At 41.7% G+C, this 19,093-nt stretch overlaps 1 protein-coding gene across 7 annotated transcripts in view; it reads left to right on the plus strand.

Moving 5' to 3' along the window:
• Positions 1–19,093, plus strand: part of POC5 (POC5 centriolar protein) — a 120,080-nt gene that overhangs the window by 16,316 nt on the left and 84,671 nt on the right. For 5 of the 7 annotated variants that reach the window (XM_061620628.1, XM_061620610.1, XM_061620640.1 and 2 more), the window contains 9 exons: positions 4,400–4,510; positions 5,428–5,624; positions 10,067–10,243; positions 10,856–10,972; positions 11,316–11,495; positions 12,919–13,081; positions 16,122–16,312; positions 16,553–16,666; positions 17,501–17,677. In XM_061620628.1, the coding sequence (XP_061476612.1) occupies positions 4,400–4,510; positions 5,428–5,624; positions 10,067–10,243; positions 10,856–10,972; positions 11,316–11,495; positions 12,919–13,081; positions 16,122–16,312; positions 16,553–16,666; positions 17,501–17,677 (1,427 nt within the window). Of the gene's footprint in view, positions 1–72; positions 129–4,399; positions 4,511–5,427; positions 5,625–10,066; positions 10,244–10,855; positions 10,973–11,315; positions 11,496–12,918; positions 13,082–16,121; positions 16,313–16,552; positions 16,667–17,500; positions 17,678–19,093 lie in introns of all 7 variants that reach the window. The other 2 variants (XM_061620631.1, XM_061620634.1) reach the window with 1 other exon arrangement.

Genomic DNA, 19,093 nt, shown 5'->3' on the forward strand with positions numbered 1-19,093 from the left:
ATAATCTGGTGCCTTGTGGTATTTTGCTGACTTGAAAGATGTGAGTGATTGACTTTTAATACTTTGTTTCAGTCATTGCTTTTAGTTAGCAATGTATTTCCTGAGGCATTTCACAAAACAACACTTACGTGAGTATCTTTTCCTTTGAAAATCTGAAATAGTTTTAATTCATCTTAATGTCTTTAATCTTTCAAGGATTCAAAAAGTATGATATCCCTATAGTTCCAATATTTACAGGCATTTATTCAAAATTACAAAGGGTTGTTTATTAACTTCACAAGAAAAACAAAACTAGGGCAATTTTAAGTGCAAATATTAAACAGAATCTTAAGAGATGTAACAACTCTTACTAGGACAAGTTTTTACTCATATATGCAATGGCTTAAGGACTTCTTGCTTATCCAAATGGATACAGTTCTGCTTGACAGTCAGCTTGACGCAGCAGCACATGGCAGCCATGTACTTCCTTGCACTTCTGAGACATATTTTAGACATAGCCAGCTTTGCTTAAAAGAAAGGCTGGCTATTTTTGTGTAGGAAGTGCAAATCAAGCCTGAAAAAAGGGAAGTGTAGACAATGGACTACTGTGTTTTTAATGTTTAGATGCAGAGGAGGGTTATTTGTGGGTTGGGCATAACAATAAGGATAATAACAATAAGGAACCATAAAAAGGACCTTTTCCCCAATTTTATTAACTTTTTAAATGAATATCTCCGCCCTTTGTCAAAAGGGTGGGTTACAATAAATTCATACGTTCTTGAATGTTACAGTGCCACTGGGATTCTACCTGGCTGATATCAAGGTTCTAGGTTTGCATGCTCCTTACCTTTGTTTTCCCAGTGAGTAGAAGTCTCATTATGTCAGTCTTGACAAGCTGCATGCAGAATGTATGGTATTACACTTCATTAAACCTTCACTCTTGCTTTCCTTTGGTCCATCATGGTAAACTATAGTTAATGGATTACCGTGATTGCGCAGAACACTCCCTCTTTATTTTTTCCATCTAGCCAGTGGGAGCAATAAACCACAATTCCTGGTTTTGCGTTATGTCCGCATGGGATTGTGGTTTGTTTTTGCTCCAAACAAACAGTTTAGTTAATTTTAAGCATTAATACCACACTTTTCACTACATCTGGATCTCAAAGCGGCAAGGCTTGTTCTTGGAGCAAAACAAACCACGATTCCTAGTAATGTGAAGCTAGGCATCTTGGTTTGTGGGTCTCATTAGCTAGAGGGAAGGAGCCTTGCCTTCCTGTCTAGAAGCTAAGGCAGGCCCCTGAACTTGCACTGGGTTCCAGGGGGCTCAGCACAGTTTCTAGAAAGTTTTCAGTCCCCTCTGTAGTTTCAAGCAAGATTGAGGGGTTGTGGCCCTGATAAAGGTACTAGGAACACACTGCTTCAGCTGCTTACCACCAAAGCAAACCCCTCCACTTTGCAGTTGAAGAGGGGAGCAGGGACTGCATGAGATCATGGCAATTCTGTGCACACTTGCCTGGGAGTAAATCCCATTACAAAAATAAAATGTGCTTCAAAAGAAATGTACATAGGATTGTGCTGAAGGGGAAGGGTAGGGACCTAACAACCAGAAATTTTGCTTAGATACCAAGGCCAGCCAAAATTTGTGGACACTATTCTCCTGGGTTGGTTGCTGTGGTCCTTTCCATTTTCTTATCATCATTTACTACTTCTATACCCCAGCTGAGGTGTGAGGTTCTTCTCACCCACCCTAACCTCCATTTTATCCTTACAACAAATCTACGAGGTAGGTCAGGCTGAGAGAAGGTTGTCCAAGTCCCATAGTAACCACTCCTCCCCCATTGTGGTCTGATACTAACCATTGGCTTCAAGATTTTTAAAACTCTCCCAACATGTGTAAAAGTTTCCCTTTTTGTCCTCCAATGCTTATTTCCCATTTTTCTCCAAATCCCCTTGAGCAGCTGCTTTTCTTCTTCTTTATAGCACCTAGCACATATTTAGTGCTTTAAATAATGAATGATTACGATTAAAATGGGAATATTCTGCATGTATTTGAAAAGAGCTCCAGGACTGTATTTCTTCAGTTAATAGACTACGAAATTAAAATGTTCAGATAAGGATGCCACACTGTTCAGTTTTTACTGCAGATCTGCACGTGCAAACATATTTTACTCATCTTGTATGCTGAGTGAGGCACAAGCACTTGCGGGTAAATTATTTCTTTAGTCACTGAGCAAGCGTGAGTCAGGATACTTTGTACAAAATCCACCTTTAAGCAGCAAATTATTTAGAGCAGCAAAACTGCTAGGATTCAAATAATGGCAAGACTCTAGAATTCTAAAGCAGTTCTAAGAACAGTTGCAAGATGGTCTGCTGCTGGATGCTCACATCCTTAATGGGGAGAGAACTCTATTACAAGGTAATCTCAGGGTAGCTGCAGTTTCAAAAGTCCCAACCTATATGTCAAATACTGCTAAGAATCCCTCCTCCTCTAACTGTTTGGAGATGCAGCTCTAAAGCTTTTGAAGAACTGGAGATCACAGTAGCTTTCCTGCTGCTGAGATGACATTGGATCCTAATGGCCTCTTGCATGAGCCCAGATTGTTCTTCTTTAGCAAGTGTAGGTGCAGTAGGTGAGGGAATAGCCTTTGATGGATGGAAGGTAACAAGGCAGTTATCAAACAGGCAGCCTTCCTATTGGATCATGTCATCTTTTGAAGAAGGAAGTGACAAAATATAATAGTCAAATAGTTCACAAGAAAGCGTTTGCTTAATTTCACATTTAATTTCTCAAATGTGAATGCAAAATATTCCCGTTAAAATGCCTTTAACAAAACTCATGTTGTCATGTCAAGAGATACACATTGTACCCAACTAAGTTACTGTGTGAACTTCCCCTCCCTCTTCTCACCCCCAGTGCCACCCCCACCCCCAAATCTGCTCTGGGAGTTTCCCCCACCCTCTGGAGTTTTGCAAGTTGTTCCACTCGTGCAATGACTTAGTTGGATTCAAGCCTCTGAATGTCCCTTCTGCAGTCCTCTACTGTTTCAAGAGCCCTTGTTTCTGAGGATGATTAACAAATAAAGGCATGTTTTTCAAGCATAAAGTCAGACCTGAGAAGGATGGTCATGTTCCTTTATCATGGGATGTCTGTAGATGGAGTGCTTATGTGACCTCTCACAAATACATAGAGGGAGAGGGCATGAAACGCTGTGCATAGAGAGCCAGGGATTTGAGCAGGTTGGAAGGAAAAAGAAAGCAAAACCTGCAGTTTTTGAAGAAGGCCATGTAGGTAGGTATGTATACCACAATCTGGACAGGCATATTTCCAACTTTATGGAGTCTCATCATCCAAAGCAGCAGCTGCGTAAAAATGTTCTGGGGAATCTTGACCCATCATTTTTTATCTGCCTGATTTTATCCAGTACTCATCAGCTTTTCATTAGAATGTTGAACTCTGTTATTGGAGACTGCAATCATCTCATAGACCTTAAACTATTTAGTAGTGTGAGCATCCAGGAGAGTTGCTTTTGTAAAAACTTTGAACTGGAAAAACTGTTTTGTGGATTAAATCTCCTTTGGTAGGAGGACTCCAGCTACTAATAACACACCATCCTTTGAAGTAATAGATCTGGGAGTAACAATTACCTTAAAAAAAAGCTTCTAGTCCTATGAGGAAGAAGTGGTGGAATAAAACAGGCTGCAGTGTTAAATCTAGCATTTGAATGGTTTTAACGCTAAAATTTAATTTCCTGTTCTGGGTTATCAGCTTAGTTAATTAAATCTGGAAACTTGTAAGACTGGCACAATAAATCACTAAGCAGCAATGACTCATTTCCAGACAGTTACATGTTTCTTTTTCCTAAGGTGCTGGTCCTCCAGTATTGAACTGTTATACTTCAGTGAATCTGTCTTAAAGCCGACTTTCATCTCTTGTCTCTGAAAATACATAGCCAAACTTTCTCCTGTGCCATTAGCAGGCACTTGTGCTTTTCTAGCACTTGGCCTTTGTTTTATTTTCATCCAGCAAATCCAGTTCTTCATTAACTTTCCCATTCAGCAAGAAGTAACAGACTTTGGAACACACAATCAGGGGAAAAATAAATTGCTTGTTCTTCTACCCCAACACAAAACTTGTGCAAATCTATTGATTTTGGGGTGGAACTTACCCTATGTAAGCGTACTTACTTGTATCCAGGCTGTGGTCCTGCCAATTGTTGCTTCCGCTCATACCTGTACTTCTCCTCCCCTCTAACAAGAGAACATATGAGACCATTTTTTTGGAGACGTGATCTTAGCTTCATGCTCCAAAGTAAGAATGTATTTTTAAAAAATTATCAGTGGTATGTTAAGTGCAAAATTCTGAAGTGTTTTGTACCAGCCTGTGTAAGCCTAGTCATTCCTTGTAATGTATTTGAAACAGGAAGAATTCCAGTAATGGATGAACGCAGACATGAAACTTCAGCAATGAGTCAAAGGAGACATGGAAGAACTTCTGATTTTGCAACATCTACTCGGACAACAAGGATAGAAGGTATAATACCACCAGGATGAGACATAGAAGTTTTTATATATTTACTGTTTAAAAGCTTGCATTACGGTTCAGGTTGCAAATACAAATTAAGCATAATAGGAATTCATGTTCCCCTCCCCAAATAAATTCTGTGGTTAGGTTAAGATGTGGTATTTATTTTATTTATAAATTTATTTATTTATTAGATTTATATCCCACCCTTCCTCCCAGTAGGAGTCCAGGGCGGCCAAGTTCAGCCAGTGACCTTCATGGGTCAATTGAGTTCAGTGTCCAGAATATAGACTGCAGAATGTGTGTATTTGTAGAATAGCCACTATGTCGAGAAGCATGAAGGGTGATTCTTATATGAAATGGGACTTGGCCTCTTCCCCCTCTCCCCTCCCTGCACAATAAATAGTCCTACTGCTTCATCTCTTCCCCTCCCCCCACCTTTTTAAAAAGCAGTTTCTGATACCATTGGAGGAATGGGAAAGAAACTCTTCACTATGGAAACTTCTATATTTAAGGAGTTCCCTAGGTGGCAGTTCATCTATGTGTATAATAGCTGCATGCGGACATAACAGTAAGCCATTAACTGTGGTTAAGCAGACAGTGACTTCCAGGGGTTAAAGTATCTATTTCTTAAGGTCAAAGAGCTTGCTTACACTAACCAGCAAAAACGTCCAGACGGTAGCTGTGCTAGTCTGTTGCTGCAAAAGCAACGGAAAGTCTTGTGGTAGCTGATGAAGTCGACTATAGCCCACAGAACATATGCCATAATAAATTTGTTTCCCACTAAGGTGCCAGAAGACTTCTTGGTTTATTGAGAAATTACAACATTGGCCTTTTAAATATTTAGTTTATGACTTGCACCCAACAAATTTGAATAGTTCAGTAATATGATATTGAAAAGCCAAAGGACTTTTTTTTTTTTTTAGTTTCAACATCAGTAAAGGAGCCAGCTCATACAAACATGGAGGGACTTTGCCCAGTCCATTCAGAAGAAAGTTCTTCACAAGGGTCCTCATCTAGTCAAAGAGATCTTCAGGAGTCAAATGTGACTGATTTAAGTATTTCAGACGAAAGAGTGACCCAGATAGAGAGCATACTTGATCTCTGGAGTGGAAGTCTTAAGGTATTTACTTTGTGGCAAGTATTTTTATTTGTTTGTTTATTTATTCTGTTTGTATGCTGCTTTTCCACACAAATGCTCCTAAAGTGGCTCACAACACAAAAGAAAAAATGCATATCAATACAACATTACAATAACAGTCCAACAACTATTCAAACACAATATAACATATAACACCTGTTCTGGCCCGCCTGCACTGGTTGCCAATATGTTTCCGGGCCACATTCAAAGTGTTGGTATTGACCTATAAAGCCTTATACGGTGCGGGACCACAATACCTTGCGGAACGCCTCTTCCGATATGAACCGGCCCATACATGTCAGGCCCAGGATGTGACTCAGGAACCAGACCAACGATTGTAGTTAATTCGTGTTTTATTAGGGTAATGTCCAAACAAAGACTGCGTTTTCTCATGAATCAATACAGGGATACAGGTCCTGCAGCATTGGGAGAAAGTTGACAGAGCAAGGGACTTCTTCCCGCCTGTTCTTTAAGAAGGGGCCAAACGGGCGCGCAATCTTTCGCTCCTCCTTAACTGCCCCTCAGGTACTGCCCGCCTTCCCCCCCTTCTCTCCTGTCTTTTCAGCTGTCTGCGTGTGCGCGGTGAGGGGGGAAGCATCACCCCCTCCTCTTCTGAAGTTTCCGATTCCAGGATGGGGGATAGGGGAGGGGCTGATGGTAAACTGCCTCGCCGCTTTTCGGCTGTGAGCAGCCCTCCCTCTTCCCCCTCTTGCTCTGAGCCTGAAAGAGGGGGAGGCGTGAGAATGTCCAGGGAGGGCTCAGGCTCCCCGTTGCTAAGCGACCTTATCACTGGCAGTTCCTCTGTTTCGTCTTCGCTCCAAAGGGGGGAAGTTCCTCCCCCTTCCCTCTGCCATCCATCCGAATACTCTTCTCCCAACTCTCCGGGATCCAGCTCCCCGGGATTGGGACCCCAGCTCTGCCTTCGGACAGTACACTATGTTCTGCTACGAAGGCCCTCCTCCGGGTTCCAACTCACAGGGAGGCCCGGAGGGTAGTGACGAGATCTAGGGCCTTCTCAGTGGTGGCCCCTGAACTATGGAACAGTCTCCCCGAGGAAGTACGCCTGGTGCCGACTCTGCTCTCTTTTCGGCGCCAGGTCAAAACCTTCCTATTCTCTGAAGCATTTTAAGTTAAATTGATTTACTTTTAAAAATGTTATTGTATTGGATTTTTGATTGTATTATTTAGTATTATTTTGTTATTTATTGTATTTTTATGCTATTTTATGTTCACTGCCCAGAGAGCTATTGCTAGTCGGGAGGTATATAAATCTAATAAATAAAATAAAAATAAAAAATAAATAAATAACAATCCAAACAAAGGATTCATTTTGATAACATAAATGTTATAATATAAAATGATCTTTTGCAGATAGCTTTGTTTCTTGCATCATTTTTGCGGAGTTAGTGGCAAAATGTGACTGGGAAATGCGCACTAAGTGTTTTGACAAAGTAAAGCAAAGTTTTTGTTCTGTTTTTTTTTTTTAAGGCTTGGTCAAATCTTGTACAATTGTTAGCAATTTTATCTCTTAAATTGCTGCTGGGCCCTGTGGGTGATCAAGTGACTCCCCTGAAAATGGTTGGATCTTGCAGAGAAGGAAGTTCAGAGACAGTAGTGGACTTTTGTTATTAACTCTTAACAACAGGATAGCAGTTCTCAATGCTAATTTCTTTTCACTCAACTCATACAAGCACGTGAGGGAGCTAATCTTAGTTGAAAGGGGGAATTCTTCATGATATACTGCACCACCATAATCTGGTCCTCCAGACCCAGCCTTCTCATTGTTCTTTTTACTGTTTATTTTCTGTGACTCAGGCCTTTAGATGGCCTTATCTCTCCATGCTCCATTCTCATCTTATAGCTGTCTTCCTCAAAGTACACCCTGTTCACTTCTCCCGGTCCTCTTGTTCTGGATGGTTTTCTGACATCTTCAACTGACGCTTCAGCAGTTTGGTAGCACAAAGTTTTTTAACCCCTTCTTAGCCTTTGTTAAAGAGAAAATGCATGCTTACCCATCCACACCATGGGTGATATTCAGTGCTAGCCCTGCTTGGTGTAGACCTATTGAAATTAATAGAAATGACTAACTTGGATTCCTTCATGTCAATGTGAGTAGGACTTAGTTGAACTACAGCCTCATATTTCATTTTATTATTTCCTAACATTATGAGGGAAGAAAAGGGCTGGAGGTATTATGAGCCACATGGCTCAGGTGGCAGATTGAGAGGGGGTGTGGATCTTGCACCTCCCCATCTGTTGCCTCCATGACTGCTCCTTTCTACTGGCCTCTCCCTCCCTCCTGCCCATCTGCCTACCAGTTCCCTTCCTCAGAGCTTGCCAGTGAGCTTGCCAGTGCTCTACCACTAATGCAGTGGTAAGTTGACGTGTGCCATTTAGAGCTTTGTACACTAACTACATTGTGCCTGCTAGTTCACTGACTGCCACTGCAGCACTTTCTGGATTGATGGCACATGTGTTAGCTGCAGCTTCCAGACTGTCTTCAAGGGCATCGTCACATAAAGTGCATTGCAGTAATCTAAATGGGATGTCACTAGAGCATGGTCTACTGAGGACAGGCTATCCCAGTCCAGGAACAGCAATAGCTGGCAAACCAGCCTAAGCTGGACATAAGAATTCTTAGCCACCAAAGCTCTTTGGGGTTTCAGTGACAGGTTGGAATCCAGGAGTCCTTGGGGGTGGGCTTGATAACTTCCAGAGCAAGTTGTCCATTGATTCCTCGACATGAGAACTGCTCACCCACAGCAGCATCTCCAGTCTGTCTCTTTGGCCCAATGCCTGACGCCAGGCCTCAGGTTCACCTCCAAAGCAGCATGTTGTTCTGATGACGAAGATGGATGTCCTCTAGACTACAACCCACACACCCCGGTGCAGACTCCTTGATCTGGCCTGATTCTGCCCAGAATACCCAGGCAGACAAAGCTGAGTGAGACCTGGCTGACCCAGCTCTTCTGCCTAGGTGTCGGTAATGCATGTCAGGTCAGTGCCCTGATCTATGATCAAATCGTGGATGAGTGAGGTGAGGTCTTATTCTGGACCAACCTGACATTAAGCAACAGCATCACCAAGCAGGGAGTTTGGTGAAAGAGGAACCAGAGCTGGGGACAGACTGCAACCATCTGTGTTCCTATCTCTCATGATGACTCATCCTACTGTGTAAAGCATATCTTCCCTTGCCCAAAGGCACTACAATAGGTGTGGTCCCATTTCCCCTAACACTGTTCCACCCATGCACATTCTCTCTCTCTCTCTCTCTCTCTCTCTCTCTCTCTCTCTCTCTCTCACTCACTCACTCCCAAAATCACCCACTTACAAACTCCCAAAATCACCCACTCAAATTCACAGATGCATTCACTGTACCCCATCACACCCCTAAATTCATATACCACTCTCATTAATCCACCCTTCCTGTCACTTTCAATCTTCATTTATGTTTACTATAGATAAGGGTTTCCAGCTACCAGTATTCACAAAAGTGTGAGGAATGGCAGTTAACCCTGTGGCACAAAAAACCCATTGATCGAGTCACCTCTGCCTCTCACCTTTCCCTCCGTCTCTTGCTCATGTGGCCAGGTTCCACCAACATGCTCCTGGGGCAGAAATCGCTTCCTTTCTTGCATTGCAACCAATCATCTACAAGCAAAAATGCTCATTAACCCCACATTATAATCAGAGCCTGGAAAAGCTCCTGCTAATCTGGCATAAACACCTTTCCTATCACTCAGTAGGGAAGTGACTTCCTTCTCCTTCTATTAATGTCCTTACCACTTGGCCTTATTATCTAGTGGAGGTGACACACTTTTAAGTGCCACAGGCTTGTGACAGCCAATGAAATTTAACTGAGTCTGTTAAAGATTCCATAACCTGGGTTTTATTGAAATAACACTATAGTTGACCATTTTAATACTGGTGAGCTGAAAGATTGGAAGTGATTGTTTTGTTACGTGAAAAAGGAACCCAAAATCTTTCCTGAAAGGTGCCCACATGAGCATGCTATGTTGTGCTGGTTCACTGCTGTTCAGAGCTGAACCCTGAGATTAGCCCTTTGTCATCTTACTAGAAAGAGAGGGGTTGTCATCATGTAGCCAACCAGATTTTGAAGAGCTATTTTTCAAGCAAAGCAGTAGGCAGTTGAAGATGCATCAGAGGATGCCGTATGGTAGGGCCTGACTGTGTGTTGGGTCATGTTCCTGTTCTGTGAGCACTTCCCCACTTTGTGCGGTCCTTCTCTTTCATCTCATAGATATGTCTTAGCGCAGCATTATTTATCAATGAATGTGTCTTTGGAATATTGAGCTGCTTTCAGAAATAGTTGTGTGTTTTGGTGGGCTTGGGTTAGTTCTTGGCAAGTAAAGGCATGGACAGGTTCTAGCTTCTTCACCAAACTTCCCCTTTTAATTCTTCAGACCAATGTTCTGACTGAACTGAGGAAATGGAAACTTCATTTCATTGAACATCACACACTGGAAATGAGACAAGAAAGAGAAAAACATGCAGCTCATGTGAGACAGTTGACCAATCAGATGGAGAATCTGAAGGAGCTGCTGCATACATACGAGATTTCAATAGGGAGAAAAGACGAGGTAACATTTTCTGCTAATGTGTCTTGTAGTAATTCATTCTTTCTTGTCTGCTAAGGTGGTTCATAACACCAAACAGCTCTGTATTGATACATGTGCCTGTGGCTGAAAATTGGTCTGTGCAGTATAGGGATTCCCAGCCATTTCCCTACTTCTTGGGGGTGGAAGGCGGAGAGACTGGCTGTAGATGGAGCCATAGCCAATAGCAGGCAGAACTAACTAATTCTAGTCGTGCCCTCCTCCTCCTCCCTGCTGAGTTCTACAAGGGCAATACTGAGACTAAGGAGGAGGAAGCTTACAGCCAGTGTTATCCTCTGGACTGGATTTAAGTAAGAAAGCCAACAGGTGGTGACTGGCTGAAGTTGGCGGGGCAGTGCCCCATTTGCCCTAGCAGACTAGCTGTCACTGGCCACCATCATTATGTTCTTCCTCGTACACTGAATGGACTTAAAGGTGATGTTGGATGTGATTCCCGCTATGAAAGGGAACTGCAGGCAGTACCTTAACTGTATTGCCTGTTTGATTTTTATGAATCAATTTGACTAAATTACTGTGTAGTAGCTGATAGATATCCTTTACGAATTTTTCCCATTTTCTTCATTTTGTTTTGTTTAGGTAATTGCCAATTTGACACATGCGATTGAGAAACAAAAGGATAGGATAGAACTAATGAAGAAATTCACAAAGTGGCGCCTTCAGCATTTCACAGGCAAACAAGAAGCCAGACAGGAGGTACATGTGAATGCTGATAGTTGAATTTCGAAGAAACAACTGCAGGGTTTGTCAGACAACAATGTCTTGATTTTTTAAAAACAAATCTCTTATTTTAAAGTAAGATATCAATAACTAACCAAGTCAGCAGTTTTCAGTGCTATGTTTTAGAGATGTGGCAATATATACCCCACAATCCTCTGTCCTGCTTCTACAGCATTGGAAGAGTGCTGGAGATTTAATCATTGCTTAGCCAGAATCCTCCTTTGGCAGATGAAAGCCTATTTGTGCCCTGTTAACATAAACAGCTAACTCTAGTCTATAGGAATTTCAGACCTGACTTGCTGATTCTCCCTCCCCCCAGATATACACGCACAGGCTGGCTGATCGGTTATATGAAATGGGTTTATTAAAGAAAGCATGGGGAACTTGGCGCTCTCGCATCCATATAAAATGGAAAGAGACTATGGAAAGGGCCTGTCAATCAAGTGCTGAATCTGTACGTGTTTCACTATCCAATACCTACCAAACTCAAATTCAAGAGGTAAGGAGGCTTCTAAATGACTCTTTTCCTGATAAACATTCTAAAAAGACATTCTTTTTCCAGTGGAGTACCAAGCCATGTCTGTCCCATATGGTGAAACTATTTTAACTTTGAGGGCTGACTATTTATTTTTTAGACTTTGTTCTAGTAAGCAGGGTAGTTGATTGATCCTAGCTTTTAATTCATTAGGGTTTCTGGAACCATCACGTAAATGAAGGTGCTTGATATTGTTTTCAAAAGCTTTAGTGAAACTAAGGAATTCTTGTTATCAAGTGAGTTGTGTTAATTAAGTGTGCTGAGATCTCTTAACATCTAAGTAATGAAGGAAAAGGTTGACTATCCTGAAAAGCAGAGAAGCTATAGGGAATCTAAAGGGACTTTGCTACCATAGAACCATATATTCAGGAAGCTGGAGCCTCCAGGAACACATGTAGATTACTAAAATTGGTAAGACTGGATCTTGCCAGGGGAAAAAAATGGTGAGCAACAAGAAGGGGTATAGATAGAAAGGAACCAAAACTTGATCATTGAACAATGGACCAGCTGCAGTTGGGGAGCAATGAAGGGTGAAAAATAGGAAAACCAGAATTAGATTTTCAGTGTGACATAAACTAATACAATGGTCTAGATTTGAATTATATAGTTCTAAATTTGTCCCTGTGTGTGATAGACAAAATAGGATGGCACCTTCCCACCCTTCAAGCATGCGTGTCCCTTTTCTGAGATGACGGGACATCCAACAAGTATCTTAATAATAATAATAATAGATTTATTGCTCAGCCTTCACCCAAAGGTCCAAGGATGGGTCACAACAGTTTAAAAAATATATAATTGAAAACAATCTAAAAGCACAACATCGCCAAAAAAAAGGGGTGGGTCCTAAAAATATATATCTCAGGTGTCAAAGGGCAAGGTAAAGAGGTGCATCTTCACCATTGGCTTAAAACTGTATAGTGAAGTTTCAGATGCACCTTTATGGGGAGGGAGGTCCACAACTGAAGGGCCCCCTCTACTGATCTCAACACCCAAGGGGGTCTGTAGAAAAGGAGGCAGTCTTTCAAATATTTGAGACCTAAGTAATTTACGGCTTTTAAAAACTAGCATGAGCACCTTAAATTAGGCCCAGAAACGAACTGGCAACCAATGCAGCTGTTTTAAAACAGGGGTTATATAAGATCTAAAGTGAACCCTAGCCAGTAATCTGGCTGCTGCAGTAGTCCCATGCAGGGCACATTCCAATCATCCAACCTGGAAGCTACCAGAGCATAGACTACCTCTAGTAGAGATAATATGTTTAATTCCAATATGCATAGGCCTTGACTCATGGTTACAATAATCCATAGCTTATCTAGCATGTAATCTCAGTCTTGACAGAGACACAATGATTTGTTCTTATTAGAAATGTGTTTTTTTTCCTTGTTAGTTAAATACTGCACTGGAGGAGGCAAGAGCGGAGATCTTAGAAATGCAGAACAAGAGACACGATTATGAGGATGCCATGAAGAAGGCCTTCATGCGTGGAGTCTGTGCGTTGAATCTGGAAGCAATGACCATATTTCAGGGCAAAGAGTTTAAATTTGACCATGGTTAGTTCCACAAAGAGAGCAAGTACTATTGGCCGGCAGCGTGTCAGTGGATAGTTTGTTCATTTGTTCAGATTTCAATTTTTCAGAAAGTTTTCTGGCCATAAAAGAATGATCATCCGATCATACTGGCAGATAAACAATCAAAACAAAACTGCAGCATTCCCCAGTTCATTGATTTGGGGTACATGGCAGTGGTGGGCAGACCCAGAGGCAAAAAGGGTAGATCAATGGATGCCACTTTGTATAGTAGGCTATGACTTATTATTATTTATTTCATTTGCTAGTTGCCTAATACCAAGTGGTCTCTAGGCGACCTGAAACAGATTTAAAAAACATACACAAATTTAAAACAAGAATCATAGATAAAGCTGTTCAATACAGTAAAAGTCAAACACAGACATACCTAACAGCCCATAAAAAGTTAGAAATCCACCAAATAAAAAAAAGAAAAATTGAGACAGCACATGTCAAGGACCAAAGGCCTGAGTGAAGAGGAAGGTCTTTACCTGGCACCTAAAGATGGATAGAGATGGTGCCAGGCATGTTTTCCTGGGGAGAGCATAGCTGGGGGGCCACCACTGAAAAGGCTCATTCTTGTGTTACCACCCTCTAACCCTCCTGTGGAGGGGGCACACAAAAAAGGGCCTCTGATGACAAATGCAGGAAACAGTTAAGTTCATACGGGGAGAGGTGGTCCTTGAGGTATTGAGCTGCCCAAAGCTTTATAGGTCAAAACCAGCACTTTGAATTAATCCTGGAAACTAATTGGTAGCCAGTGCAGCAGTGCCAGAATTGGTGTTATGCGTACAGACTAGCTTACCCTAGTCAACAATCTGGCTTCCGAATTCTGTACCAGATGCAGTTTCTGAACCATCTTCAAAGGCAGCCCCATATATTTTAGCCATGCCAAAGGCACAGGCTTCTATATATACACCCATTTCCCCGTTGTGGCATACAAGAGAACATAAGAACCCTGCTACATCAGGCCAGTGGTCCATCTATACCACATCCTGTTTTCACAGTAGACAGCCAGATGCCTATCAAAAGTCCATAAGCAGGACCTGAGCACAACAGCACTCTCCCCACCTGCGGTTTCCAGCAACTGGATCCAGCAGCTCCTTTACACAATATTTGTGAACTACACAATCCTGACTACAATGCTAGTATAGAATATATAAGGCTCCTGTGTTCCTGTGTCATCAGGCAGCTTCTTGTTGATTTACATTTCTTTTTCTGCTGCTTCTTGCTATTAGATTTTTTTATATAAAGGAGCCTACTGTTGTTTTTTTAAGGGCAGCCATCAGAATAGCATGGATGGCTAAAGAATTAATTCTTACATCTGTGGTAACTAGTTTACCACAAGGTGGCACTCTAATCCTGTAAAAATCTGCCAGGTGTTCCAGGAATCCCTGAAAACATTTACCTGTGTGCATGCACTTTCTAAGGTCTCCACCATTGCAGTTCAGTTTTATGTGTTCCTTTGTCTCTCAGGGCTGCTTCATATATTAATAGCAGCCACATAATGAGTTTGTTTCTTGCTTCTGTTGATCTTGGCATACAGGACAGCACTTCATAGCAGGGTGCCTTCTTCCAAGCGAATTTACTTGTGGGAAGGCATGCAACTCTGACACTTCATGAGTGAAGGCTGAAGAAGACAATGTGCTCTCCTATTCCAGATATTGCAAGGAACGTTGTGGGGAAATTAATTTTCCTGGGTATTGGATTGGGGATAATAAATTGGGAATACCAAGTAGGATGAGATGCAGCTTTTTGAGGAAATCTTTCTCGAGAAATGTATCTTATGCACATAATATCTTAGTTCTGTTTCCAGCAATTAGGACACTGTTGGCCATATTGACAATAGGTAGGCCTGCTCTTGCATAAGTGTGTGTGGGGTTGCAGTCTCACTGTACAATATTCTTTAAGTTCCTTTTTTATTGGGAAATATATACACAAATTCCTGTCCCACCCTTCTAGTGCCCATGCCCCACTCTTACAATCACTTAATATATTTTTGTTCTATGGTAATTTTAAAGTATTAAGAATATAACAACAAGAATACATAAAATACACAACATATAAAATATGTAATAATGGCAGAGATCACGGGTTATCCCTCCCACTTAGCAAACAAAAGCTTCCTAGCTGCCCCGTTTGCTTGCAATTTACTCAGTAACTCTTGTATAGCATTGCCTCCCTCTTTTTCTTGAAACCCGTCTCCCAAAATCCTTCTGACCTAACCGATCATTCCCATCCGCAACTGAAACTAAGCCTAAGTAAGTATCAGTACACCTGTTAGTCTAAGAATGTGTACCCCACCTTTTGGGCAAATCTGTCCCAAAGGCAGTTTACGGTCCTTTAAAACAATAAAATAGTTAAAAAAAAAATACAAAATCCACTCCACAGTATAAAAACTGAGTGCTGCAAAGGAGAAAGAGCAAAAAGCACACTTAATAACAGAGGGGGAAATTTAACTTTGCCCAGAAGGTTTGGGGAAATAAAAATGACAACATAATCTACCAAAAAAGTCACAGAAGGAGCCAAGTGGGCTTGGTAGGGGAGGGTTTTCCCCAAAATCTGGATGCCACAATTGAAAAGGCCCTGCCCAGTTATTTTTCCTGCTGGACCTCTGGTGAGAATGGTACCCAGAAAGATTTGCACGTTTTCTGCCCCTTTAATGCATACCTCTGTACTTTCCCTTTGTTGAATTTGGATTGCAAGTATTGCTGGGAAAGGATCTGGTTTTCAAAATGTATGTTGCTCAGTAAATTGCTATATTTATATAGATAATTTATTATCTGCTTAGAAGAGCCTTCATCATGGAGGGTTGTTGCCACAAAGGTACTAAATTGGAATAAACATGGCTGATTACTGAGCAACATACATTTTAACAACCAGATCCTTTCCCATACAGCTCCAAGGCTTCTTTTGAATGAAATACAAAATGCAAAAGACTGGCATGATTTGAAAGTGATTTAACTTTTTTTGCTATCCATGCTATTGTCCAGCTGGGTTCTAAATGTCTGTGTTTTTTTTATAGTGATTGATCTCTCAGATAAGAGAACAGAACCTGGTGCTGGCATTGGTGGTTCTGGTGGTCCTACAGCAAAACTTCCTCCATCTCAATTCGATCGGCCTTTACCCCCACCCTCCTCCTCGTCGCAGCCGCCTCCTCCTCCTCCTCCACATCATCCAACCACGGCTCCAGGTTCTCTTCCTGTAGAGGATTTGGTAAGTAAGAAAACCTGAAATATAACCTTGTGCAGGAACTAACTTCCAGTTCCAGTAATCCTAGATCTGTATAAAATGTAGTGGACAAGATTGGAAGATCAAAAGAGAATCTGTTAGCATGGATTATATTAACATGTTATGCTGATGATATCATTCAATATATTGATGATTATTAGGACTGGGAAGTGGGCAATACTAACTTTAAATCTGAATATAGTAATGTTTTCCTTTGCTTTGCAGTTTTCTTCTCATCACAGCCATGCAGTCACCTCTCAGACCAGATTAGACTCAGCTGCTACTTTAATAGCCTCCGGTGCTGCTACAGGATCAGGCGTTGTATTCATTCCCAAACTGGTAACAAACTTGATTATTTAAAACAGAATCCTAGACATACCTACTTAGAAGTAAGTTCCATTGCATTCAGTGGAACTGGAAGGGGGGCATCTCCCCACCCAGTGGTGGGGTGACTATGTTGCCAGGGCAATCTGCCCAATGCACTTTCTAATCCAATGCACTGACTGCCACACAGCAAAACAGTACATGTCCTGTTGCTGCAACAGCATGCATCACTTTTGGAACAGATCTGGCCCCACGCCAATTTAAACAGATGGAAAAGCATTGATGTCATGAAGTAATTGACTCTGATTGGCTTTGTGGCATCAAGACGTTTCCTATATGAGTTATTGGGGTTTCTGTACAAGATAAAAGCATTGCCCCACCCCACCCCTCAAAGATGCTCGGGGGAGGGAATGACAGCTGTGAACTGCAAACAGCAATGGGTGGAAAAGAAGCAAGGAGTTCAGGAGGCTTTTATGCCTCCCCAAAAGCCCCCTCCCAAATTTTCAAGAGCAAAACAGATGATGCGTCAGCCGGTTAGGAACAGAACCTACAGACTATAAGGAACCCTTCTAGTTGATTGTCTGTGGTGCAAAGCCATAACCCATAAGTGGAACTGCATCATGGGTGCAAACGAAAAGGTTGATGATGCATCATGTCTGTGTCAGAGTTTGTATCTTGAGGGGCTTAAAAGAGCCAAGAGATGTAGCTTCTGTAATTAGATATTCTGGGGCTCAAGCTACAGGGCAATAGTATTTACAATAGATACACATAGCTGGTAAACTGAATCTGACTTTGAAAATCACACTGTATTCCCTGTGTAATTAGGATTTTGTGTTTTGTTTGTCATAGTCGTCGGGTAGGGTTGTAACTTCAGCACAGCAGAAGGCTGGAAGAACGATCACTGCTCGAATCACTGGCCGATCTGATTTTGCCCCAAAGAATCGGATTTGCAGTAACCTAGATGTGTTAGGCGTTTCTCCTCCTATGAATTCTGTTGTTGTGGAAAAACATCACCCTGTCACTCAAGTAAGTCATGTAATGTTTAAATAATATGTGCCTTTTCCTTTTTTAATTCTGTGACTTAAGCTTGCATTTCTTGTGTCAAACATTTTAAAAGTTCAAGTATAAAATGTAGGTGGACTGATCCAGTCAGAGGCACATGTTACCAAATTCTTCCAAGCTACACAGCAAGTGGATTGGACTGTGAAAGACCAACCCAAATTGTGTTTGCATTTTGACAACTTTGTAGGGCAGTACAATATCTCAGAGAGGAGTTCAGGTATCCTGCTCCCCTGGTGCATTCACTATAGCTGCCCAATTTCCCTGCTTTTTAAAGTTTGGTAGAAATATCTGTGGGCTATAGGTACATTCTTAAACCTCAAGGGTTTTTTTGCCTATTAGTGAATTTCCCTGCTTTTTAATCCGGGAGGTAAGAAATGGGATCCTGTGCAAGTTTGCTGAGAACGGATTGATCATTTGCATGCTTATTGAGTTAAGTGGGATTTACACACACACACCAGGAATCATGCTTAGGATAGGTGAAACTGACCACAGGAGATGGGGAAGGGAGGAGAGGGAGGCGGGAGGGGTGGAAAGGCAGAGGGGAGGACTGGGATGGGAGCAGGCAGGAGGGGGAGGGGAGAAGAAGGACAGATGTGGTCGTTTGCATGTTTATTGATTATTGAGTTCAGTGGGATTTACTCCTGTGCAATCATGCTTAGGATAGGTAAAACTGACTGGGGGGGAGGGACGGAGGGCTGGAGTGGGCAGGGAAGAAGGAAGAAGGAAGAGGGGAGGAGAAAGGGAGAGGAAAGGGGAAGGAGGGAAAAGGCAGGTCTGATCATTTGTATGATTATTGAGTTGAATCGGATATACTCCTATGCAATCATGATTAGGATAGGTAAAACTGACCAGGCTGGGCCTGCCAACCAAGACGTCTTCTGTATCTTTCACAGTTGGGCAGGGGGAAGGGACAATTCTACCTTGTGGTTTTTCCCATTACAATGTTGCAAGAACACCAGCACTTGGCTGACTTTCTCTTCTCCTAAAGATACAGGATCAGTCTCAGGCCCTGAACCTGGCAACCCTACCTCCCACCCAAATTTAAAACAAAGCTGTCCCTGGCCACATCCACACCGGGCCTCTATTACACTTTGTACAATCATTATTTATTTATCTATTTATTTAGTGTATTTATATACCGCCCCATAGCCGAAGATCTCTGGGCAGTTTACAATAAATAAAAACATTAAAAACAAATATACAAATTTAAAAACACATCTTTTAAAAACAATTTAAAACAATTTATCATGGCTTCTCTCAAAGCCATGGCTCAAAGACAATCATGACTTCTCTCTTTTTTTTTTTTTTTCAATAATTTTTATTCAGATTTTCATAAAACATACAAAACAAAATCATAAAACATTCAAATACAAAAAACAA

This window comes from Rhineura floridana, chromosome 1 (assembly GCF_030035675.1).
Source record: "Rhineura floridana isolate rRhiFlo1 chromosome 1, rRhiFlo1.hap2, whole genome shotgun sequence".
NCBI classification, from domain to species: Eukaryota; Metazoa; Chordata; class Lepidosauria; order Squamata; family Rhineuridae; genus Rhineura; species Rhineura floridana.